Source organism: Acomys russatus, chromosome X (genome assembly GCF_903995435.1).
Source record: "Acomys russatus chromosome X, mAcoRus1.1, whole genome shotgun sequence".
NCBI lineage: Eukaryota > Metazoa > Chordata > Mammalia > Rodentia > Muridae > Acomys > Acomys russatus.
The window spans coordinates 89,043,614-89,069,986 of NC_067169.1; the positions used below are offsets into that span (position 1 = coordinate 89,043,614).

At 39.9% G+C, this 26,373-nt stretch overlaps 1 protein-coding gene across 1 annotated transcript in view; it reads left to right on the top strand.

The window, feature by feature from the left end:
* The window catches only part of LOC127185805 (plastin-3-like), a 114,954-nt gene that overhangs the window by 37,664 nt on the left and 50,917 nt on the right, over positions 1-26,373 (top strand). The window contains 1 exon segment of the mRNA XM_051142372.1: positions 10,211-10,291. Within this exon segment, the coding sequence (XP_050998329.1) occupies positions 10,219-10,291 (73 nt within the window). The 5' untranslated portion in view covers positions 10,211-10,218.

A 26,373-nucleotide genomic window follows, 5' to 3' on the forward strand; every position in this document is an offset into this window, starting at 1 on the left:
TCTGGCCTCTGTGGGCACTGCATACACAGACATACACTCAGGTAAAACACCCATGCTCAAAATAAAATTAAAAGTAATTAATTTTAAAAATAGGTATTTATTTTTATTATGTATATATGTGCACATTTTGCTTGGATGTATGTATGTGCACCACAGGCAGCAAGTGCTTTTGGAAGACAGAAGAGGTTTTGAAATCCCCTGGAAGTAGAGATACAAACAGATATGATCTGCCATGGGGTGCTGGGAACCAAACCTGGGTCCTTTACAAAAGATTCAATGTTCTTAACTGCTGAGTTGTATCTCCAGTATCAAATAATAAGACTTTTCAGATTATTCCACAAGTGTCTTTGAAGTCTTACATTGAATTATCTGCCCTATTTTTGTATACTGTCATTCATGTGTTGTTTGTTTCCCCAGCCTTTCTTTGCTTTTAATTTTCAAACATGATACAGCTAATTAACCCTGGTCTGTGTTGAATTTTAGAATCCTCTAGCCTCAGTCTCCCAAGTGCATGATGAGATTATAATGCTGCTCCACAAGGCCAAGCCTATGTTGCTTTAACTAGAATGAACCAATAAGAGGGGCTGGAAAGGTGCTTCGGTGATTAAGAACACATATTGCTCTTACAGAGGACATACATTCTATTTTCAGCACCCACCTTAGGCAGCTCCCCAGTGCCTGTAACTCCACCTGTAAGGGGAATCCATGTCCTCTGTCTTCCATGCACACACATACACATACACACACACACACACACACATATTTTAAAAGAATGAACCAAGAATGTTTGCTACATATTTCCACATTCATGTTCTTTCTACAAGTGTCTTTATTTTCCAGATTCTAATTCATTGCAACCCAGATAACATATATAGCTCTACCTAAAGCTCAAATGCTACTGGTTTTGTAAAGAGTATTTTCTGATTAGTTTTACAGTTGATGGCTGAAATGTCAAAAAAAAATCACCAGAAGAGGTAGGCCTGAAACATAACTGTACTAAGTAAAGACTGCTGTATATGTTTTTTCCTTCACATTGACTATAATAAGACAATTGGACATTGGCTATAAAATCAATTGGCAGGAGCAAGTGTGGTTGTAAACAGCTTTAATCCCAACACTTGAGAGGCAGAGGCAAATGAATATCTGTGAGTTCCAGGCCATCCTGGGCTAGGTAGTAAGACCCTATCTCACAGGAAACAAAGAAACAAACAAACAAAAGCAAGCACTTGGTAATGGGCATGGAGTAGAGATGTAGCTTAGGTGCTAGCATGCACAAGGCCCGGGGTTTGGTTCTCAGCATCACACAAACCAAGTATCTTGGTACCCAGCATTCAGAATCTAGAGATAGGCGAGCCAGGAGCTAAAAGTTATACTAGGTTACATAGGAAAGTCTAAGCCAGCTTGGACTACATGAGACTCTGTCTGAAAACAATAATCAAGCCTGATTTAAAAAAAATGTGTGTGTGAACATGTCATAATGAAGCCTAGTATAAGTTACTAAAAAATAAATGAAAGACAAAAAACAACTCCAGAGAAACAAAACAACCCTTTTGTGTTTATAAACGTATGGGTGCTGCCACACTGCTCACATGTGATGCTCGGAGGACAGCGTCTGCTGTCAGTCCTCACCTTCTACCTTCTGTTACTTCGTTGTTTGCCACTAAATATACCAAACTGGCTACCATGGGAGCATCTAGGAAGTCTTCTGTCTCCACCCTCTCGCTTTGGGAACACTGGCATTTTAGATGTGTGTGATTGTTGCCAGCTTTACATAGGTTCTGGTTATTTTAACTCAGGTCCTTAGGCTTACATGCAAGCTCTTTACCCACTGAGCCATCTTCCCATCCCCAAATACATGACAGCTTCAAATGCTGATGTGCTGTGGTTAGTGAGTTCTTTAAAAATTAAAAAAAAAAAGTCACCATGTCTTTCTTAATTTCAGAAGTAGGAGTCTAAAGGCACTGCAAGGGCATTTAAGATTTGACTGCCTTCTTTGAACTTTCAAAGCTTGGAATGAAAATGGTGTGTAGTGCTGGACATGACGGCACACATCTTTAATCCCAGCCGTCAGGAGGTAGAGGCAGGCAGATCTCTGTGAGTTCAAGGCTAGCCTGATCTGCAGAGTGAGTGCCAGGGCAGTCAGAGCTATGCAGGGAAACCCTCTGTGGGGGGGGGGGAATAAAACAAACAAAAAGAGAAGAAGAAAAAAAGGGAAAGAAAACGATGTATAGATTCTTAAGCTGTTAAAGGCACTGCTTTACCAAGATTCCATGGTTTGCTTCAAGGACAAGAGTCCTGAAAGAATCTTATACTGAAAAGTGACCTTATAGATGAATGAGCATTTGTCTATGTTTCCATTAAGACTAAGCTATTGCTAAGCTGTGTGGCAGAATTGAAAAATCTGTGCAAGCTGAAGAGAAAGATGAGAGGGAGGCAGAGCATTGGACATCAGGCTTCCAGGGTGTGGGGGGAGGGGGGGGCTTCTGTAGAACTTTGGAAGTTGACAGTAATGTAATAGGCACGGAAGAAGGGGAAACAGATATGAAAAGAAGATGCAGAGGGAAGAAGTCTTTAAAGGAAAAGGATAGAGTCAAACCAAGGTGATGATTGAATGTTAATAGGGCACGGTCAGAACTGTGAGTCAAAAGGTGTAATCAGATGGGCATGGTGGCACACACCTTTAATCCCACTTGAGGCAGAGGCAGGAGGATGTCTGTGAGTTTGAGGCCAACCTGGTCTACACCTTTTCACGGAGCCAAGGCTTCACAGAAAAAAAAAAAAAAAAGAAAGAAAGAAAGAAAGAAAAAGGCTTTTTCAAAGCACGTATAATCCCAGCAGTAGGGAAACTTAAGGGGTAAGATTATCACTTCTGGGCCAGCCAGGGCTGCGTAGGGACACCTTGTCTCAAAAATAGAAAAATAAAAGTTTGTGCAGAAGGTTGTTAAAACAAACATAAAGTTGCATAGGTGTAAATGGTAGGACTGTGGGCTACCTGAACTATCAGGGAGCAATTAATTTAGGTACAAGCAGTTGTAGCCTGCTGAATTCAGTGAGGGGCATGATAAAAAATGGTTGTGCATGCTAGTTAAGAGCCATTTTTAATTTAAAGGAAATCACAGTGCTCTGTGTCTGTGCTGTAGGGAATTAAGTAATAAGTAAGTTCTAGTTCTACCCTGTGGAGTCCTAAGGAAAGCAAATTCATTCAGTAAGTTATTGAGGTTTTATCAGAGAGTGGTCGAGAACATCAACTTTTTTAGACAGGTCTGAGGTGTGAGACTTGGCTCATCTCTTGCTAGCTGTGTGACTTTGAAGTAAATAACATACACCCAACAAATAATTTTTCACTTTTAAAAATAATTTAATTAATACTTTTTATGTTAATTGGCAATATTCCAAGGATTAGAGATTTTTTTTTCTGAGAAGTAACTTCCATTTTACATATGAAGCAAGTAGCATTATCCTACAGTAAATAGTTCCTCTGCAATTATAAGTGGCTAAAATAGAAATTTCAAACATGGGCTAATATTTCATTTAAGTTATTATTACTTACTTTTCAAGCACTATGATAGAGGTTGGGTGGATGCCAATGAGATGGGATAGCAGTCACTGAGAATGAGATATGAACATTTACATCAAATGATTTGATAAGGGTATTAAATGCTATTTTTATGGTAACTATATTTTCTATAATAAGTAAATTTGAGTTGGGCATGGTGGTGCATGCTGGTAATGAAAGCACCCTGGAAATGGAGGCAAGAGGATGCCAAATTCATGCCAGCCTGGGTTATATAGCAAGACCCTATGAGAGGGGAGAGAGACAGACAGACAGACAGACAGACAGACACAGACACACACAGAGACAGACAGAGAGAGACACAGACAGAGACAGAGAGAGACACAGACAGAGACAGAGACAGACACACACACACACACAGAGAGAGAGAGAGAGAGAGAGAGAGAGAGAGAGAGAGAGAGAGACGAGGGAGAGAGAGAGAGAGAGAGAGAGAGAGAGAGAGAGAGAGAGAGAGAGAGAGAGAGAGAGAGTGTTACTGAAATGCTTAGAATTAATCAAACCTGAAAACCATAAAGGGACATGATGGAAAAAAATCTCAAAGGTTGTAAGAAAGAATCCAGGAAGTTTAATGTATTTGCCTGGAGACTGAAAGAAAAATGGAGAAGCTGAAGATGAGGCCTGGTAGGAGAGCTGGTAAGGGGAAGAGGTGAGGCAGGGGTGTGACTCACTGAAGGAGCATCTCTTTAGCATGCTTGAGGTTCTGGGTTTGAGTCATTGTCCTGAGGAAAGAAGGGAGGGAATGGCAGTGAGCTCAAATTGAGTCACTCTTGCTAAGTTTCACCTCCCTTGGTCAGTAACCCTAGGCTAAAAATCCCAGCCATCCTGAATTTCTGCAGCTCCAGATAGCAGCGTCTCTTTATTTATTTATTTATTTATTATAATTTATTCACATTACATCCTGATTACCCTCCCCCCGCGCGCGCGCGCGCGCGCGCACGTCCACCCTTGTATCTTCCCAGTCCCACCCTTCCTCCCTCTGACCACAGCCTATCAGGTCTCATCAGGATGCAGCGGCTCTTTCGGACTCTAAGCCTAGAACAGGTCTTTGGTCTCAAAGACTAAGGTCCTATCACATTCATGGAACTGTTTTCTGACGCCTACCACTCAACACAGATGACTGTGACAGCTCTAGTATAATGAGTTGCTATCTGTTTCCCATCCCTGGACAATAAGCTCTTCTGGAGAAAAGAGAATGTAGGGTCCTAATAGTCTGTATCTGTGGCACTTGACACACTGCCTTGTCAACATACTACATATACATATACATATACGTATACATATACGTATACGTATACGTATACATACTTGCTCGGTGTAGATGAGTAAGAAGTGAATGTGTTAGGCACTCAGGTTGAGATCTCCCAAAGCCATTTAGAAATATAGCACCGGAGTTTGAGTAATCAAACTGCGACAAGGCAAGCCTGAGCCCACAGAGTGGCACACACCCATACAACCTAGAGACTAGTGCTGTTGATTTCCCTAACTGAGGAGGAGGGAGGGTGGTAGTTTCTGTTGGTACAGATAGGAATGTGAAGTGTGGGTGTTCCAAGGCACTACCTATTGAAATGGAAGAACATGACAAATAATATCCCCTTCTTCATTGCCTGCCCTTGAATTGTTTGCCCACGTTGGTGGCTACATCCTTCGACTTTCATCCTCTTTGCTTTTTATATCAAAAAAATACAAGCTTCTCTGTTTTCTTCACCCTTTATTGCTGTCCCCTTCATGAGTTAAGTCCTATACTGGACAATCTTTAGCTCATCAATATTTTCCCAATTTCGTTTTACATAGTTTACTAGTGGCTGGAAATGAAGTCAATGTTGACTATCCCATAGGGTGCTGGGATAGTTGATCAGCTTGTTTGTTTTCTGTTGTGCCGGAAATAAAACTCACTGCATTTGGTAGACAGGCTGTCTAATGCTGAGCTACAAATCCAGCTTTGTGCCAATTTTGTCCTTTATTTGCCAGAGAAAAAAGAAACAATATAAAATTCCTAATCCAACTCCCACCAAGGAGTTCCTGAATGTGCCACCCTTCCTCCTGACCTTGCCACGGCACAGAATGACACGTACTAGTTAGTCCACTGTTCAGTAAGCCACATTCCAAAAGCGAATGCCTGAGGAAACGAGAAATCAGGACCCTCCTTTTTCTCACTTGAACAGCCTTCAAATTTTGAGTAATAGTTTCAGGTAGTTTTAGGTAAACCATTCTTAGGAAAGATTTGTGTCCTGGGTTTCTGTATAGTTAAATGAGCCAGTGGAGTGGTTTCATAATTGCTGTATTGTTAGTCAAATGCTGTAATTAGGGATGACTTCATGAGCATAAGATTCTTCTATGGGTGACGCCCTGAATTCGTACCCCAGTTGTACACCATATCCTTTTCTGAAAACAAACAAACAAACAGGTTTTGTTTGCTTTTGTTTTATGCACTGAGTTGAAAATCTGTTTTCCTATGTCTCGGATGTTTAGGAAAAAGAGCTTGCTTTTTCTTTTCTTTTCTTGTTATTTTATTTTTTATTCCCTGCTGCTTTCTCTGTATAGAAAAGTCAGGCAGACTAAGCAAGGGGGATAAAACAGAGCCCAGGAAGAACAAAGGGCTTTGAAGACTAGAGACCCTGGGATCTTTTATCCTTGACTGCTAGTTCATTTGCCAAAATGAAATGGAGGGAAATAGAGTTCTGTTCTTTGAATCTTAGTTCTCTCTCATTTCATGTAAACAAAGTTCACTTTTGTGGTAAGGCAGACTGCGGGGGCAAAAGAAAAATCATTTCAGAGAGCCTTTTCCCTGTCATACATTCTGAAATTGGACCTAAGTTTGAATCTTCATTTTACCTCTTTATCATTTATTCTGCATTATTTCTCGAGAGAAAATGTTCAGATCGGGAGGAATGCATCAATATTAACAAACTGTGGATTACTTTGAACTATTTAAACTAAAATTACTTGTATGTTTTAAAGGTATCACTTGCCTGCACCTTCAAGTTCAGGACAGAAGTTGGCCTTATGAAAGAGCCTAATTGAGTCATAGGTAAAATGTGGGGCACAGGATTTCTTTACGGTCATCCTTCTTCAACTACTTTGACTGAAGGCTTAGAATTGTGATATATGAGGGAGGCTTGTTATGCCCTGGAGTCCATAATTATAGGGGAGATGAGACAGCTCTTCATGCTTCCCATTTAAAGACTTTTAGTAGACCTGATGCCTGATATTCATAGTCTTCCACAATTCCTTACAGAGTTACTTGTTGCCCATTTTCTTTCACTGAGGATTTGCAGTTGCTGTATAAGGCTTTGTAGTTTATAATTTCTCTTCTCACATGTCATCTTTAGTCTTTAGGAGGGTGCTGGGAAACAGGTATCATTAGTGCTATTTGCAAATGAGACACCGAGGCTCAGAAAGATGAAGCAAACCTACTCGTGGATAAACAGTTAGGAAGAAGCAGAACCAGGATGTGGATTGATGTCCCCTCATTGCATCCCCAATGAGAACACACTATGTCCGTGGGAGAAAAGCAACTGCTGGGCGTGACTAATGCACAAGAAGTATCTAGAAACATCAATGCTATCAATTGTTTTTGTTTCAGATGTGAACCAGTCTGGGATACTTTAGTTTCTTTGGGAGAACCTGTATGAAACAGTCAAAAAACAAAGGAAAAAAAAAAAGGAAACGATTTTGAGATTTAAGTATTTCCTAATTCTATAGGAAGAACTAAAAATCTGTGTCCCTGGACGGACAACCTTAACATTGTCAGGGCCTTCAGGCTTTTTCAAAGGAGTATATAATGCTTTTCCAGAGGACCAGAATGCTGGGCCGTGGGGCACACACAGCACCAGTGGACTGACATCCTCTTCTGGCCTCTACAGGCACTATACTCATGACATGTGCAAGCAAACACACACACACACACACACACACACACACACACACACTTCAAAACAAATAATAAAATATTTGTGAAATACGGTGTGAGGGTAAAAGGGGAGCTGAAAGGCGTGATGAGGATGGATTTGGAAAAGGAGGAAGTGGGGCAGAAGGATGACAATCCTGTCATCTGGAGTAAAGCAGGGGTGGTTTGTGTCTCGGCTTAGCTGCTTTAGTTTTCTTTCTGATTTTTTGTTTAAAAACACACATTGTATGTAGTATGTGAATTAAATAAATTGCATAGGGTTTTATTGTTGCTTGGATTTTTTGAGCTGACATGTTTTAAATTATTACTCATTCAAACTACCCAAACCAGAAAACATGTTTTGGGTTTTCTCACTCCCAAGCTTTTTATGCCATTGTTCTACATTTATAATTCATGGAAGTGGCTAATCAGCTTTCGTTAAAACCACGATGGCCTGGACATGGCAGCATAAGCCCGTAGCTGCAGCATGATGAAGTGTAGAGGTAGGAGGATTGCCAAAAGCTTGACGTTACCCAGGTCTACCTGGGGAGTTCCCAGCCAGCCAGGGCTGCAGAACCACGCCCTAATTTAAAACAAACCAAAATTATTATTTTAAATATATGTAAATAAAACCATACTTACCCCACTTTAGGATTTTTTAATGAATGGTACTGTCAAACATCATCTGAATGATACATAAATTCAGGATTATTACCAGAAGGTTACCCCTTAATTAAAAAAAAAAAACATTTAGCTACTTTATTTTGTATCAAGACTGTTTGTTTATGATAGGCAATCACTATGCAGCCTTATTAGCCTGGAGCTCTTCTATAGACCAGGCTGGCCTCGAACTCACAAAGATCTGCCTGCCAAGTGCTGGGATTAAAGGTGTGTGCCACCAATCCTGACCCCACACTTTCATAAATGTGTTTTATTTTTGAAAATAAATATATAAAAAAGAGAAAATAAATATAACAATCTCCCCACTTTCCTCCTTGTAGCCTTTCCCATGTACACCTGCCCTCAAATCCACAGCTTCTGGCCTCTTCTTCTTTAGTGCTTAGTATGTAAAATAACTATCTCTGGGTTAGAAATAGAGCTCAGTTACTAGAGTGCTTCCTTAGCATTTGTGAAGCCATAGCTTCTATCCCCAGCGCTGAATAAAGCAGGTAGCGCATGCAATAGGGCCAGCATTTGAAAGAGGAGTAAAGGCATGAGGGTGAGAAGAATTTCATGGGCATCCTAGGCTACCAAACAAAGTAGAGGTGAGCCTGGGCTATTTGAGACCCTCTCTCAAAAACAAAATGGTGACAAAGTTAAAGGACAAAGTTTAGGTCTAACTAGAGATATTCTCCTGTCTCTCTGTGTCTCTCTCTCTATCTGTTCCCCCCCCCCCAGTCTTTCTGTTTCTCTCTGTCTCTCTGTCTCCCTCTCGCTCTCTCTCTGTCTTTCTGTCTCTCTCTGTTTCTCTCTGTCTCTGTCTCTCTGTCTCTCTCTCTCTCTCTCTCTCTCTCTCTCTCTCTCTCTCTCTCTCTAGTTTTTTTCAAGACAGGGTTTCTCTGTGTAGCCATGGCTATCCCGGACTCACTTTGTAGACCAGGCTGGCCTCAAACCCACAGAGATCTGCCTGCCTCTGTCTCCCGAGTGCTGAGATTAAAGGCGTGTGCCACTGCACCCTGCTTAGGCATTTATTTATTTTTTGAGATCATAATTTAATTATAATATTTTCCCTTTCTTTTCCTCCCTCCAACTCCTCCCATGATCTCCACACTCCTTCTCAGATTCATGACCTCTTCTTTTTCCTCCTCTTCTTTATTATTGTTGTTATATACACATATATTAAGACTTACTAGATTATATCTAGTACATAACATCAACAATTTAACATAGTATATATGCATTAACATATGCCTATAGATTCTATATCAAAACCAAATATATTTTTGACTGATTTCTTTTTATCTCTTTTTTCAGAAGAACAATTGAGAGGTATCAGTATGAGTTTTGAAATCAGTAACTTACTTTACAGGAATTAATAGTCAAGTGAATTTGATGTTCACATTGGCACAAAAAACAAAAACGAAACAAACAAACAAACAAAAAATAAGACTCTGTCATTCATCACTTTCTTGTTGTACCTTGGTACTTTCTTAGTCTCTTTTAATGTAGCTTAAGATTGTATCCATGGGAGGATAAATTTGCCACCAAGTGAGAGTTCCTGACTACAACATAGTGAAGATAGAATAGATGCCACTATTTGTCCTCTGACCTCTACATGCACCCTGTGACATGTGTGCATCCAAACACACACACATACCCATAGAGTGAATAAATGTAATTTTTAATATTTTAAATTTATTCTTTTAAAAATAATTTTTGTTTGTATGTTTTTGTGTGTGAGGGTGTCAGATCCCCCGGAACTGGAGTTACAGACAGTTGAAAGCTGCCATGTAGGTGCTGGGAACTGAACCTGGGTCCTCTAGAAAAGCATTCAGTGCTTTTAACAGCTAAACTGTCTCTCCAGTTCTTTAAGTTTATTCATTACAGGATAGATTCAGATAATTTTTTTCTGTATAGCTTTTGATAAATGAGTACTTGTCATTTGTTTATTTTCTTTATTTTAGGTGTAATGATATTGGCACCTATTTAGATTGTTTCTGTAGTTTGCAAGTCTGGTTATTGCATTTGGAACTTAGCAAGAATGTATTCTTCACAAACTTTTGAAGACTGAACCATTTGTTTTCCTTTAGATCGTGACATGGATGAGATGGCGACCACTCAGATTTCCAAAGATGAGCTTGATGAACTCAAAGAGGCCTTTGCAAAAGTTGGTGAGTACATTTTATACCATAACCATAGGAAAGGCATTTTTTTTATTTGGTCTTAATGTTAAATCTCAAGAAAATCATGAATTGACTTTTTGCCTGAGCAGCATTGTGTGAATGACTCCAAAAATCAAACCAAACTTAGACGGATAAAGTTTTACAATTCATAATAAAAACTGTATTAATTCAGGCAGACATTGCTCAGCAGCTAATGGTGCTTAACTGAATTCGGAGGAAACTAATTCCTGCAAGTTGTCCTCTGACAAACACACCACACACACACACACACACACAGAGAGAGAGAGAGAGAGAGAGAGAGAGAGAGAGAGAGAGAGAGAGAGAGAGAAATGTCATTAATTTTATTAGTATTTCTACATGAGTACTGTATTTATATCATATCATTTCTTTCCCTTCTTTCCCCTCAAACTCCTTCCATGTCCCCCACACTCCCTCATCTCCTCGTGTATATTGCATATATAAATTATTAATGCTTAAAGTACTTTAATTATATCTAGTATTTAATATAATCTAGCATTTTGAGCCCAGAGTCCTACTCATGAAATCTAGGTGCTGTGCCACTTGAAATTTTGATGACACCTGTATTGTTAGAATATTTTGAAGCACTAAGTAGAATTCACTGTTCTTGTGGTATGTATGTGTTGAGAAAGGAGTCCCATTCTGTATCCCTTGAACTCAGTATGTATACTGTTCATCCTTCTAACAATAAATAAAAGTATAGCATCAGGCAAAGAGGCCAAGGCATATTGTAATGTCCTTGTTTTTCCCTGGAACAGGGTATTGAACCCAGAACATCATGCATGCCAGGCAGATGCTCTACTACTGAGTTACATCCTCAGCCATTTATATTTTGAGACAGTCTCACTAAGCTGCTCAGGCTGATACAAATTTGTGATCCTCTTACTTCCCACAGGTGTTGGAATTATAGACATGTGCCAACATATATGGTTTCTTGTCTTTTCCTTTTGTATGTTTGTATACACACCAGACAAACTATCAATAACTAAAATTCTCAGCTTTCTTTTCACTCTTTACTTTGAGATAAGGTCTCAATACATTGCCCAGACTGTTCTTGGACTTACTCCATATCCCAATCAAGTCTTGAATTTGCTATCCATCCTTCTTCATCAGCTACTGAAGCAATATACAGTGTTTACATTCTTTGAAAATCTCAAGTCCATAAAAGATAAAATGAAATGGAGAAGGAACACTTCATTACTGGTATGTAGGCTAACATGAGGTAGCATGTACTTAAGCACTGGTACTCAAACTGTGGATTAAAAACATGTTGGGAAGCCCGGTGTGGTGGTGCACACTTTAATCCCAGTACTCAGAACCCAGAGGCAGGTGGATCATTGTGAGTTCGGTGCCAGCCTGGTCTAGAAAGCGAGTCCAGGACAGCCAGGGCTACACAGAGAAACCCTGTCTTGAAAAATAAAAAGAGGAACAAGAAGAAGAAGAAGAAGAAGAAGAAGAAGAAGAAGAAGAAGAAGAAGAAGAAGAAGAAGAAGAAGAAGAAGAAGAAGAAGAAGAAGAAGAAGAAGAAGAAGAAGACAACATTGGAAAAATCTCTCTCTAAAAATATTGACATTTAAACTCAAAGCAACAGCAAAATTTTAGCTATGAAATAGCAACAAAGACGATTTTATGGTTAGGAACTATATTAAAGGGACCCAGCCTTAGGAAGGTTGAGAACCAATGGCTTTAAGTAAATGGACTTTTTAGCATTGCATAAACTAAAGGGAGTAAAGTTAGAGTATAACGGTTTATTATTTAAGTAAGATTTACACTTAAACTGGCCCTATATGTCCTATTAATATAAAAATTAAAAGGATAGTTATCGCTGTCCCCTTTTGATTGATTGATTGATTCATTCATTTTTTTTGAGACAGTCTCTTTTAGCCCAAGATGGTCTCCAAAATTCTCTCCAAATAGTCCATGATAATTTAAAACTTTGATTCTCCTTCCTCCACATCCCTAGTGCTGAGATTGAAGACATTGCCACCTGTTTTAGTTTGGGTTTTATTGCTGTGAAGAGACACCATGACCGCTGTAACTCTTATAAAAGAAACATTTAATTGGAGCTGGTTTATGGTTTCAGAGGTTTAGTCCATTGTCATCATGGCAGGAAGCATGGCAGTGTGCAGGCAGACATGATGCTGGAGATGAAGTTGAGAGTTCTACATCTTGATTGATGGGCAACAGAAGGAGACTGTGCCATACTGAGCATAGGTTGAGGATAGGAGACCTCTAAGATTGCCCCCTCAGCGACACACTTCTTCCAACAAGGCCACACCTACTCAAACAAGACCATGCCCCCTAATAGTGTAACTTCCTCTGGGTCAAATAGGCAAATATATGAGTCTATGGGGGCCATTCCTATTCAGATGACCACAGCAAGTTTAATGTAGTGTTGGAGGTTGAACTCAGGCCTTTACACATACTAGGCAAAACTCTAGCAACTGAAATACATCTCCAGTCTATGATCCACATTTCTATAAAAGTATATGTGTTCTATTATGCCTTGAGTATAATAGTAACCCCCAGCTAGATTGCCTATTCAGATCCTATCATAAGTCTAGATAGAAAAGGTTAAGTTGTTCTGAATCTTCAATTTATATGTGTATATTTTATAAAGCAATAAATAAACTTGCTGTAGCTAGGACACACTGGGAGACTGGAAGTACATAGTCAGATATTTTGTAGATGAAAAAGAGCAAATAAGTTATTGGTCCTAAAATGTGGGGTTATTTTGTTGTTAAATTTTTCTGCTTTGTCAATATTCTTTGGGATTGTTCTTATCATAATTGTTTTTAGAAATGTATTTCCTTTGCCCTTTGTCTTTTGCTTTCTTTCATCTTTCAGTGTTAGGAACAGCTCAGTTTGTTTTGTTATGAATAGAGTGTTAGAAGAGCGCCTGTGACTTATTCATGTTGCATTGCTTGACCACTGTGTCGAGCCTCCTGCAAGAAGGCCTTGGCCTCGTCGTGTATTCCCTCTTAGAAATATTTATGCTTACTGTTTCTTTTAAATTAACATTAATTTAGATGTGACTTTGAGTAATTTTTTTTGAGTTAAGTAGCTTAACTGCTTTGTTAAGACACAGTGATAGAGAGCTGACCAATTATTGTCATGGTGGGAACAGGGTTAAATTATATTTAGTAAGTGAGAGCTTAGTTAGACCAATGGGTTCTTAACCTTCCTAATGCTGTAGTCCTTTACTACAGTTCCTCATGGTGTACTGACCCCAACCATGACATTATTTCATTGCTACTTCATAAATATAATTTTGCTAGTTATGATTCATAATGTAAATATTTGACATGCAGGATATCTGATATGCAGACCCGTGAAAGGGTTGTTGGACCCTCCTCCCAGAGGGGTTTCGACCCACAGTTTGAGAACCATTGAATTAGAGGTCTGAATGCAAAAAGTCTAGAGTGGCAACAACAAAAATCTCCCATTGTGGAGTCTTCACTTTGCACAGGCAGGAGATGGAACTGTGAGACTTAGTGAATCCCATTCTATGCACAGGTTTCTATATATCCCCTCTCACAAGCTGTGAATCTGAATTGGGAGGCCACTGTTTCTCTCTGTTCTGCCCTTAGTCGCCCTCTGAATATCTACCACAGCGTTTCCCACATGTTAGCTTCTCAATAACTATTTAATTACTTGAATCTCAAGGAACTACAGTCTTTTGATGAGTTGGGATTTTACCACAACCAATTGTACATTCAAAAGGTCTTTGCCATGAAGAATTTATTACTGAAGGTTTGTTTTGTTTTGTTTTGTTTGCCATCGCACTAAAGCACATAAAAGTTTGGCGGTGGGGGGGGGGCGGAGTGTATGGTGGGGGAGGTTACGTGTGGTAAATGTTCATGTAGAGTCTGTCTTTCAGACAATCCTTGAAAAGTCTACCTAAATCTTTTGATTTTTTTTTTTTCCTTCAAATCTCTTTGTGCTTTTTAGATGGTGTTGGTTACAGAGCCTTCAGGCTGTCCAAGGTGTGGTGGAATTTAATTTTCATTTAAGGATCCCTTCATTATTAAACAAGCTCTAGAACTTATTTTCCTGGCAGTGATGATTGCTTCCTACTTAGGTGGTAGGGGAGAGTACAGAGGACTACTTTGTCTCATTTCAATTGTGACAAAATATGGAAATCATTTTCTTCATCTTTTAGCAATAATAGCCTTGATTATCTGCTTAGAAATTCAGCCAAATCATAGTGTGCAGAGAAAATCTCTGTAATTACGACTAATCACAGGTTTTGTTCACTCAATTAATAGTGCTTTGAAATGCTCTTTACTAGCAATAGATTGAGGATTAGGATTTACAGTTCTTTCACCCCCTTCTTGCACCTGCTTACTGTTAAGCTCTAATCATATGTAATTATTTTAATTATCTCAATAATTGTCTCAGGGTTTCCCTCGAGGGTAGTGGAAACCATAGTGCCCCCTCCCCCAACACAAAACGTTTGTTTTAATTTAAATGCTGACATCCTGTGTGATTTGGGTTTTTTTTTTTTTTTCTGAAGAGAATAAAGCCTGGCACATTCGTGCCTGCCTGTAATCCTTGCCCTCTATAACCCTTTGACTAGGGGGGTTGAAGCAAGAGCCCAAGGCTGGATAGGGAAACACGGTTTCTAACTCTTTTTTCAGGCTAAGTGTGGTGACACATACCTCTAATCCCACTACCTGTGAGGCAAAGGCTCACATGGCACCCCTCAGTGAGTTCAAGGCCAGCCCAGTCTAGACCTTGTTTCAAAAAACATAACCTTAATAAATATATATATTTCCCTTGGCTGTGTTGTCACATGCTTTGGGTTCTAGCACTTGGAAGGCAGAGGCAGGCCGATCTCTGTGAATTCAAGGCCATCCTGATCTACAGAGCCAATTCCTGAACAGCCACGGCTACACAGAGAAACCCTGTCTCAAAAAAAGAAACAAACAAAGCATATAGATTTATTACATATTCATTCATTTACAAAGTGAATATTTACCAGATAGAATATGTCTTTTACGTCCGAAGACTTTAATTTTGTATTATTACATACCTCAAACAGTGCATCTTGGGTAACTTAAATCCTCTGAGTTCAGCTTTGGTAACACATCCACCTTTTTTGAATTAGGATTTTTGAGGGCTGGAGAGGTGACTTCTTGCTACTCTTGCAGAAGACCTGGGGTTCAAGTTCCAGCACCCACATAGGAAGCTGACCACCTCCCTCTTCAAGAGATCAGACACCCTCTTCTGTACTCTGTGAGCAGCTGCAATCACATGTGCACTCATCCCAGGGCGTGTACACATACATACATAGTTAAAAATAAGATAAATCTATTAAAGTAGTAATAAATTATGACTTTTCTTTACCAAAGCATGCTCTAGTAAACTTTTGTAAAGATGAAAGTCAGGACAATTAAAACACAAGAATACTGGTGGTTCTTAAGTGGCCAAGAATAGTACGGTGCATTCCTTTGAGGTTGCCCACCAACTGCAGCCAAAGCATTTTGGCTGTGGTGAGTTTAGCTGTACCAGATTTCTCTCAGCCCAGAAAGTTGAACTGTTTCCAAATACTTGGTATTCTCTAGTATACAGAAACCATGTCACAGTTCCACTAAAAAAAAAAAAAAAAAAAAGAAAAAAAAGAAAGAAAGAAAGAAAGAAAAATGGCAGTTTTGTCCAGTTTACTTTAATTGTTGAATAAAACTACACCACTGCACAGTTGTTTAGTTAAAACAGGAAAAAATTTAAAGTATGAGGCTAGTTTTTTTTTTTACTAAGATGTAGAGCTGGTGTTTAGTATCTAGAAGACCCTGGGTATGCATATACACACACACACACATACACACAAAATACACACACACTACACACAAATGCATACACAGAGAGAGAGAGAGAGAGAGAGAGAGAGAATGTATATGTATGTATTTCTAAGCCCACACTAACATAAATGAATGAATGAACAAACAGGTAAACAAATAAAACTGGACATGGTGGTACATGCCAACATGTAGAAGCAAGGACAAGAAGAAGAATTCAAGACTAGCCTTAGCTACTTAACAAGTACAAGACCAGCATATGTTTCCTGAGACTCTGTCTCATCAAACTAACTAACTAAATAAACCTTGTATCTCAACTAAACAATGAATTAGTGCTCTTTTACTATGGCATCTGGTTCACTATCTATGGACTATTAGAAGTCTCTGTTTGGGGATAATCTAAAGACCGTGTGCTGACACTATAAACGTTGTACAAGTACCTGTGTGAGAGTACAAGCAGGACTGTATACATGGGAGAACATGTCCACAAAAAAATGTATATAAGTATCTGGGTGTGGTGGTCCACGCCTTTAATCCCAGCACACGGGAGGCAGAGGCAGGCAGATCGCTGTGAGTTTGAGGCCAGCCTGGTCGACTAAGAGAGTCCAGGATGACTAAGGCTACACAGAGAAACCCTGTCTCAAAAAACAAAACCAAAAAAAATATGTATATGGGTATTTTTAGAGGAGGGAGAGTGGCAGCAGGTAGAAAAATATAACCAAAGTGCTAGAAACACAGAAAAAGATTGTAAGCATTTCTGACTACCCAGTCCTGGCCTCCAGACTGCTCCAGCCTTCAATTATAGGTGAATGCCACCTTCAGGAATCCACTATTGAATGTCCAATATAGATTCTACCTTCAAGTGGGACTCTAAATGTCCACTTATGTTTGATGAACTGAGCCTACCTCAAGAAGTAGAAACTGCGGAAGGCCAGCCTCAGTTTTAGCTACACATCTGGAGCTATTTAGTAGCAGCCTTTCTTTAAGTTTTATTGTCTTTTTTTTCCCAAGACAGACTCTCTAGGTAGCCCTGCCCATCCTAGAACTCACTCTGTAGACCAGGCTGGCTCAGAACTCAGAGATCTGCCTGCTCCTGCCTCCTCAGTGCTGGGACTAAAGGTTTGTGCCACCACCACTGCCCAGCTAAGTTTTAATATTTTAATACCTAATGATACTGGAGAGATGACTCAGCAGTTAAGAGCACTGTCTGCTCTTCCAGAGGACCTGAGTTCAATTCCCGGCAACCATATGGTAGCTCACAAACATCAATAATGGCATCTGATGCCCACTAAATAAATACCTAATGAAAGCTTGGCTTTACTCCTTAGATCTTAAGGTATAATATATATACCCTTTTGGCCCATTCTTTTAGGCATTTCTTTAGGTTTATTAATTGTATATTGTGTGTGTTTCTATGTGTATATTTCTATGTACCACATGTGTGCCTGGTACCATCATAGGACAGAAAAAGGGTGTCAGATTCCTTGGAACAAAAGTTATGAATGGTTGCAAGCCACCAGGTGGCTGAGCCCTCTGCAAGAGCAGCAGTGCTCTTAAGCACTGAACCAGCTCTCCAGCTCCTCCATGGTCAAGTCTTTTTTGTTTTTGTTTCTGTTTTTCTAGATAGTGTTTCTCTGTGTAGCCCTGGCTGTCCTGGACTCACTCTGTAGACCAGGCTGGCCTTGAACTCAGAGAGATCTGCCTGCTTCTGCCACCCGGAGTGCTAGGATTAAAGGTGTGTGTCACCATACTGAGCTAGGTCTAGTCTTTAGATCAATATTTTTGTGAACTTTTATAGGCATTCAAGATAATGTGTGTTTGTGTAAATCCATTATTACACATTTAAATACTTTCTATCATTTTTTTATTGTAAAAAGTACTTAGAATGCATTAGTTAAACTAAATTGAACGTTTTGATTCCAGCCTTTTCACAATATTGTTTATCTGCACTTGATCCATTTCCTTCTTTAAATTGTAAGGAGCACTGTCCACCATGGGTTAATGTAGAAGCCACATATGTATTGCATATGAGAACACACAGTGGCAACCTCTTTACAAGAATTAACAGTAGATTTCAACAGACTCAAGGAGTGTTAAACACACACACACACACAAACTTGACGGTCAAAGGAAACCCTCATTTTTCTTACTGTCAGATTTATAAGACAGAGTAACACCCCAAAAGATGCTTTTGAAGTGATGGATTACAGCACAGACCACCTAGGCAAGGGCAGTGTAAAACAGCAGCTAAAATCAAAACCACTTGAATTCTGGCTCAGCTTTCTCCAGACGAGGACTTAAAATAGCTTAAATAACAGGATGCAAGGGGAGGGAAAACATTGCCTTTTAAGGATATGCATTCTTGGTGTGATTCAAACTTCTGCAGGAACATGGCTGTATAATAAGTTTATTTACTTTGAGGTTACTTGGAGGAGGGTGTTGAAGGAGGTAACTGGCATTTTAAGTAATACTTGGTAAAAGAGAATAATAAGATTTCCTTTAAAACAAAATGCAGATGTGCCTCTATGTGTGTCATCTGAGACAGAGACTCAGACGGGAGTGAATTCCTTGTAACCAACAGTTGGTTCATTTCTGATGAATTCAGCGGCCAGAGTGAAAGATGATTCTGTCTACTGCAAACCTGAGTGTCTCCTAGTGATTTTCGGGGTTTGTTTTTAAATACACTGGGTATATTTGTTAAATGTTAGCTCTTTACTTTGTGCACACACTATGTTCGGTGGCTAGGTGGCATTTCTTTTTTTCCCCTGTAGCTTGTTAGTCCACCCATCGTGATCCTATTTTCGGAACGGAAATACTCAGAGAAAGCATTGTGACTGTTGTGGAAAACATAAGCTGCATGTAAATCATTTACTATTTTAATCAGTCATCAGGAAATGTGATGGCAGAAAAGAGGAGTCTTCCGAATGCAAAGCCTCTCCTGCCTCATGCCAGGGTATAGTTAGTGAATGAGCCAGAAATGGCTTCCAGAATGTTGGCAGCTTTAATGAGAAAAGAAAGAGCTACCATCGTGCCTGGTGTTTGCGATTATGGTTTCCAGTTAACACTGCTTTTGATCTGGGTCTGGTTCTTAGATGCACACATTATTGAAAGCGTATGTTTATATCAAAACTCAGAATGGGAAAAGTTCACCATCAAACGTGGTCTAGAGCTTTTGGTGAACAGTGTTACTGGTAAGATGGGCGCTGGCTACACTAGCATGTGCTCCCTCATTTTCTGGCACTTTTGATGGCTGTCACTGCTTCAGGATGCATTACTGGTTTTTTTTTTTAATTTTTGCTCTTTTTAACTGGATATTGAAAATGAAATCAGCATAAAATGCTTTGAAATTAATTACACACTATTTTGTGTCTTTTAAGGACTTTACCAGCTGCGAGGTTTTTGTTAATTGCTAGCTGCTGCCACTTTCAGGCTCTCTCTGCCTTCTTAATGACGTTGAAATTGTTCTCTTCCAATCTAGTCTTAATAAAGGCCCAATGTGATTTGCTAATACTACCACTAAAATGCCACAGTGTAAATAGGATTAATATCTACTGAGAAAATAGAGAAAGGTAACCAAATAGAATCCCTTCCTCCTTCCTCCTAACCCTCCTCCTCCCTCCTCTGTCTCTCTCTCTGTCTCTCTCTCTCTGTCTCTCTCTGTCTCTCTGTCTCTCTCTCTCTCTCTCTCTCTCTCTCTCTCTCTCTCTCTCTCTCTCTCTCTCTCTCTCTCTCTCTCTCTCTCTCATTCTGCCTGTCTTTGAACTCTATCTGTAGACCAGGCTGGTCTCACACTCACAGAGATCTCTCTCCCTCTGCCTGGAACTAAAGGCATGTGCCACCACTGCCCGGCTAGATGTTACACAATCTAATCACTGTGAGAATAGCAGATAAATTTCCTCAGGAACTGCAAAGTTGTTCACAAATTTAAAAACCACTGGTTCAAGTGAGACACTAGGGTCCAGACTGATTTTTTTTCTGCTTTTATTTGGGTCCAACTTAGTGGGTCTGTGACAGAGTACCCTGTCAGTGTGCCCTGACAGTGTACCCAGGAGGGTGGCTCAAGCTTAAATAAAGTGTCATGCTGTTTCCAAGGTTGGCCTTGAACTCGTGGCTTAATGTGACACATCTGTGTCAGGTTCCTGGTAGCTGAGTGGCTTGGACTACAGGCAGCCACAAAGTATATGCATTAGAAAACCTATCTGACCTGACAGCTCTCTTTCTGTGCTCTCTGCACTTAGGTTCTGTTTGAGGGCTGTGGTCCCTTAGAAAACCAAATTACAGATCTGACGCTTGCTGGGTGGGGATAGCATTAGAACAAAGGGAGTGAGAATAAACGTTATTTGAGCGATATTTCTGTCAAGGTTTGGTTTCCTGATGACCTGGCATTCCTCCTTTTTTTTTTTTTTTTTTTTTTTTGGTGCTATTTCTGTATTTTTTGGTCATTGCCACTGAAAACACTTCTCTGAGATGATAGCATTCTCTCTGGTTAATGTCTAAGTGTTCGTTTCCACAGAGAGAACTCTTCCCACTGCTGGCTGTGTGCAAGGCACTGTGCTGTGTGATATGCTCTGAAAGATAAGGCGATTAATGTTAAAGAAACTCTGGTGAGGTACAGCCTAATAAGGAGGATTGGGAAAAGGAGAACTTGGCCGCACCTCTTCCTTGAGAAGCCCGTGGCCATGATCTTGGGTGTGTCTTATATGCTCACAGGTGCCTTCCCTTCCTTTAACTCTTATTTAAAATCTTCTATTCAAAGCTCTTAAGAAGTTTCAACAAATATAGTTCCCTTTTAAATTTTTTATGCTACTGTATTTTGTGTGACCTCCACATGCATATGGAGGTCAAAGGACAACTTGCAGAAGTCACTTTTCTACCCTACTAGGTGAGTCCTGGGATTAAACTCAGGTTGTCAAGCAGGGTAGCAAACACCTTTTCCCACTAAGCCATTTTACTCATCCTACTCTCTCCTTTTCATGACTTTTTTTTTTTTTCATGCAGGAGAGCAAACTCAGCACCTTGTAAAACCCAGCCAAGCACCCTGTCACTGAGCTATTATAACCTTAGTCCGTGAGTGTGTGTGTGTGTGTGTGTGTGTGTGTGTGTTGTATTTGAGACAAGATCTCAGGACATAGTCCAAGTTGACTTTAAATTCATGCACTTTCTGCCTCCTAAGTACAGGGATTATAGGAGTCTGCCACCATACCGAGCTATTATTTATTCATACACTCACTCATTTATTTATATATTGTGAAGCAAAATTGGAACTTCTTTTGTTGTTGTTGTTGTTGTTTTTAGAGACAGGGTTTCTCTGTGTAGCCTTGGCTACCCTGGAACACGCTATGTAGACCAGGCTGGCCTTGAACTCCCAGACCGACTGCCTCTGCCTCCTTGAGTGCAAGGATTATAACCGTGCACCACCCTGCCCAGCCTTGCTTGAAATTCATGAGAAGAGATTTTAACATATTTTTAAAAACATAGTCTTTATTTTTTTCTTTTATTTTTGTATATGTGTACATATGTACTAAAACGTATGTATGTGGAGGTCAGAGGCCAATGTCAAGTGTCTTCCTCAACAGTTCTCCATTATTTTTTTTATTTTAAATTACACTGTGTGTGTGTGAGTGTGTGTGTGTACATATACATGTACACACTCATAAATGAATGGCAGTGAGAGGACAACTTTCAGGAGTCAGTTCTGTCTTTCCACAATGAGGGTTCTGTGGATTGAACTCAAGCTATTAGGTTTGGCAGCAAATGCTTTTACCTGCCAAAGCATCTTGCTGGCCTTGTTCAGAGGTGGCGTTATAAATTCCCATGTATTGTGATCTGGAGTATGACTGAGACAAAAGCAGTCTTTTTTTTCATTTCTTTTTTAAAAACATATTTTATTAATTTATTCATATTACATCTCAATGGTTATCCCATCCCTTGTATCCTCCCATTCCTCCCTCCCTCCCATTTTCCCCTTACTCCCCTCCCCTATGACTGTGACTGAGGGGGACTTCCTGTCCCTGTATATGCTCATATTAGAGATTTGCACAAATTACTAGCCAAGTTCCAATTAGATCCTATATTATATTTTTCTCATGGTGTGTCCCTTCGACTATGGAATGTACTTTTCACTATGTCAAATGTAGTCTGTGATACTGATCGCCATATTGACGTTATCAAGAAAGTAGGAGAAACAGATTAAAATTTGCTTAGGAGTAGACACATCTAAATCTAAGATGTTCATATGCCACAGTTGCTCAAATTCTGCCACAGTGCCGTGTAGACTACTTTGGTTTTTGTTTTTATTTTTTAGCAACTGGATGTAGTCCTGGTTTCACTTGGACATATAAGTAGTTCATATGTACAGTTGAAGAGCTTGATGCTTGAATCTTTTAAATTCAATGCAAAGAAAGTGAAGCTAGATCCTAAAGAAATCAAGTGGTTTACATCTAAGGAAATGTAAATCAGCCAGGCTTGGTGGCCTATGCCATTAATACCTGCACTTGGGAGGCAGAGGCAGGCAGATCTCTGTGAGTAGCCAGGGCTATTACACTGAGAATCCCTGTCTTGAAAAACAAACAAACAAAAAGGAAATTAAATCATTTCACAATTGTTGAGTAGCTTGTGCTGGATGCTTTAACAACAACAACAACAACAACAACAACAAAAAACTTGCTTCTTTGCTTCCTTCCTTCCTTTCTGTTTGTTTTTTGAAGCAGTGTTTCTCTGTGTAGCCTTGGCTGTCCTGGAATTCACTTTGTAGACCAGGTTGGCCTTAGAACTCGCAGAGATCTGCCTGCCTCTGCCTCCCAGGTGCTGGGATTACAGGTGTGCTCCACCACAGCATGGCTAAACATACAGATATTTTATCTGATGTATTTGTTTGATTGTTTTGTTGTTGGTTGATTCTTGTGGGGTTTTTTATTGTTGTCGTTTTGTTTTTTTGTTGTTGTTGCTTGGTTGGTTTTTTGTTGTTGGGTTTTGTTTTGTTAGAGATTTATATAGCTCAAGCTAGTCCCAAACTCCCTATATAGTTTAGGATGACGTTGAATTTCAGATCCTTCTGCCTCCACGTCCTCAGTGCTGGAATTACAGGTATGTATCACCATGCCCAGTTTGTTGTTGTTGTTTGTTTATTTGATTGGTTTGGGTTTTGGGGGTTGGTTTTTTGTTTGTTTGTTTGTTTTTGTTCTTCGGGTTTTTGAGACAGGGTTTCTCTGTGTAGCTGTGTCTGTCCTGGACTCACCAGGCTGGCTTCAAACTCACAGAAATCCACCTGCCTCTGCCTCCCTCATACCTAGTTTTATAGAATGGCAAGGACTAGGCAAAGGACTTCATACATGATAGGCAAATACTCTACAGATTTTTCTACATTCCAGCCCTTCAACAGATTTTACAGCGTTTCTTAGGATCAGCAAGAGGATCACAAGCTCTAAGCTTCCTTGGGCCACAGTGTAAGTTGAAGGCTGGCCTGGGTAACTTGTTAAGATCCTGTCTCAGAATAAAAACAAAAAGCTGGCTGGAGGTATGTTAATAACTACTTGGTAGAATACTTCACTAGCAAATACAAGTCCCAGAATTCACTCTTCATTACAATATACACACACTAAAATTAATAAAGTTAAATAAGGGCCAGAGAAATTGCTCACCAGTAAAGGCATTTGCTGCCAAGCCAATGAGCTGAATTTGATTCCCAGGACCCACATGGTATAAGGAGAGATACTACACCTCCAAGCTGTTCTGACCTCTGCCATGATATGCATGCCCATGTCCAGTCACACAGAGATACAGATAAGGTAGCCTTTCAAATCCAAAAAAAAGTTTTTAAAAGTACAGTATTTAAGAGTATTTGACTCTCAAGCTTAAGGTCCAGTAGAATAGCTTATACTTAGTATGCATAAAGCCCTGGTTCAGTTCTTCCCAATGTAAAATTCAATAGGGACGTAAAGACACACTGCATTACAACTAAAAGGGTTTCATGAGCGTCTTGTCTAAGTAGCACTTGCACAGCAGGTAGCTGTGGCTTGGGATCCTGTTAACAACAACAATTCATCGAGAGTTGTGGTGGCACACACCTTTAATTCCAGCACTAAAAGGCAGAGTTAGGTGGATCTCTGTGAGTTTGAGGCCATCCTAGTGTGCAAAGTGAATCCAGGACAACCAGGGCTACACAGAGAAACTCTGTCTCCGGGGGAAAAAATATTCATCAACCTTCAAATGACTGGTGAATTAGTCTGAGATAAGGCAGTTGACATTTTTGCAGGGCATGGTGGCATGTTCCTCTAATCTCAGCACTTGGATAGGCAGAGGCAGGAGGGTCACTGTAAGTACAATGCCAGCCAGGATTAATAGTAGTGAGACCGTGTCTCAAACACAAACCTCCAAACAGAAGTGCAGGCATAAATAGTTACTGGTTTAATGGTTGCCTAAAATTAACTACTATGAGTCACACTTAGTTCACACTTTAGAAAAACAATCCAAAATACGTACTGCAACATAGAAGAACGTGACAACACGCTGAATGGCCTTCTCTCCTTTCTCTTTGCTCACTGTGGTGGAGGCACGCCAGTTCCGGGAACAGAGAAGACCAGGCGAACATCTACATCACACACTGTGCTGCCTCTTTCCCTTACTTGCAATCTCTGATGCCAGATGTCTGCCTTTGCCTCACAGGAGTCTGTATTCAAATAGAACCTCAGCACAATGGCCTTCCTTAACCATTCTGTCTAAACAGCAGCCCCGCCCCCAATGTCATTATAACCCAGAGTTGCCCAACTTCACTACCATTTCCATTTTGAGCTACAGCATTCTATGCTGCCTAGTGGAGCAAGAGTGTGACATATGTGATGTGGGAGATTTCATGGGGTCCTTGGCCTCTACCCACTGGAAGCCAGGAGCATCTTCTCCCTATTCTGATGTGGCAATCAGAAACATCTTCATTCAGAGCTGAGTGTTGGGGTGCCTGACTGTAATCCCGGCACATACAAAGCCGAGGCAGGAATATAACCACAAGCCACTCACTGCAAGTTTTGCAGGACAACATAGTAGCGCTCTGTCTCACAAACACATGCAAAATTGTCCAGACATTTCTGAATTTCTCAGCCACAAAACAAAGTTATCTTTGTGTTGCTATGTCGTGTCATGTCCTACAGTCATACTCGCTGCTCCGTTTGAATTGTGATCAGAATGAGGGATCCATAAGTGCAAGGCATTCTGCGGCATCTTGGGTTCTAAGAGCAGTACATGGCAGGGCTTGTTGTTATCCTTGTTGCTGTGAAACAGCATCTCTCTATGCAGCCCTGGTTATCCTAGAGCCCACTATGTAGACTAGGCTGGCCTTTGCCTCCAGAGTGCTGAGATTAAAGACGTGATGCACCACCTGAACCTGCCTTGGCAGAACTTTTTAAACTAAATTCCCTAATCAAAACATTTCTGAAAATAGTGGCATGGTCACCAAGCAGAGTGGCACATGCCTGTAATCCTAGAAGCAGGCAGAGGCAGGCAGATCTGAGTTTGAGGGCAGCCAAGGCTACACAGAGAAACCTTGTCTCAAAAAAAAATAGTGGCATGGTCATCAAGGGTCATTTGCTTATTTGCAGATTATTTCTCCCTTTATATTGATATGTCTTGTGAACGTGAAAATTTATTCATCCACATATGCATACATACATATGCTTGTTTTTTCAATAAGCAATTTGTAATCACTTGTTGGCATTTTGGTTCCATTTTAATTGTTTTGAATAAACATCATTCATTCATCAGCATTTTGTATATTTCATTAAAAGTGCAATAGTAAAAAGGAAATATTTTTGGTTTTGTTTTTTTGGGTTGTTTTTTTTCTGAGACAGGATTTCTCTGTGTAGCCTTGGCTGTCCTAGACTTGCTTTGTAGACCTGGCTGGCCTCAAACTCACAGCGATCCGCCTGCCTCTGCCTCCCAAGTGCTGGGATTAGTTTAAAAAAAAAAAAAAAAAAAAAGGACATTTATAGAGTCATTTTTAGCATCTTCTTTACTCAGTACTGCATTTACTTTTGTGAACTCTTTATTTGTCTTAGATTAACACTTGTTTAAATTAACTAAAAAAAATCAGCCCTAAAAGCTGTTGCTTCAGGTCAGATGTGCTTTGAGATACATTAAATATTAAACCTTAAAACTTCCTTTGCAAAAAGAAAATAATAAGGATAAACATCTGCATAGGTACAGCAGAAGTTATATGATACCATTACAAAGTTTTGTTTGTGTATCAAGTATTGGTTTTAAGAA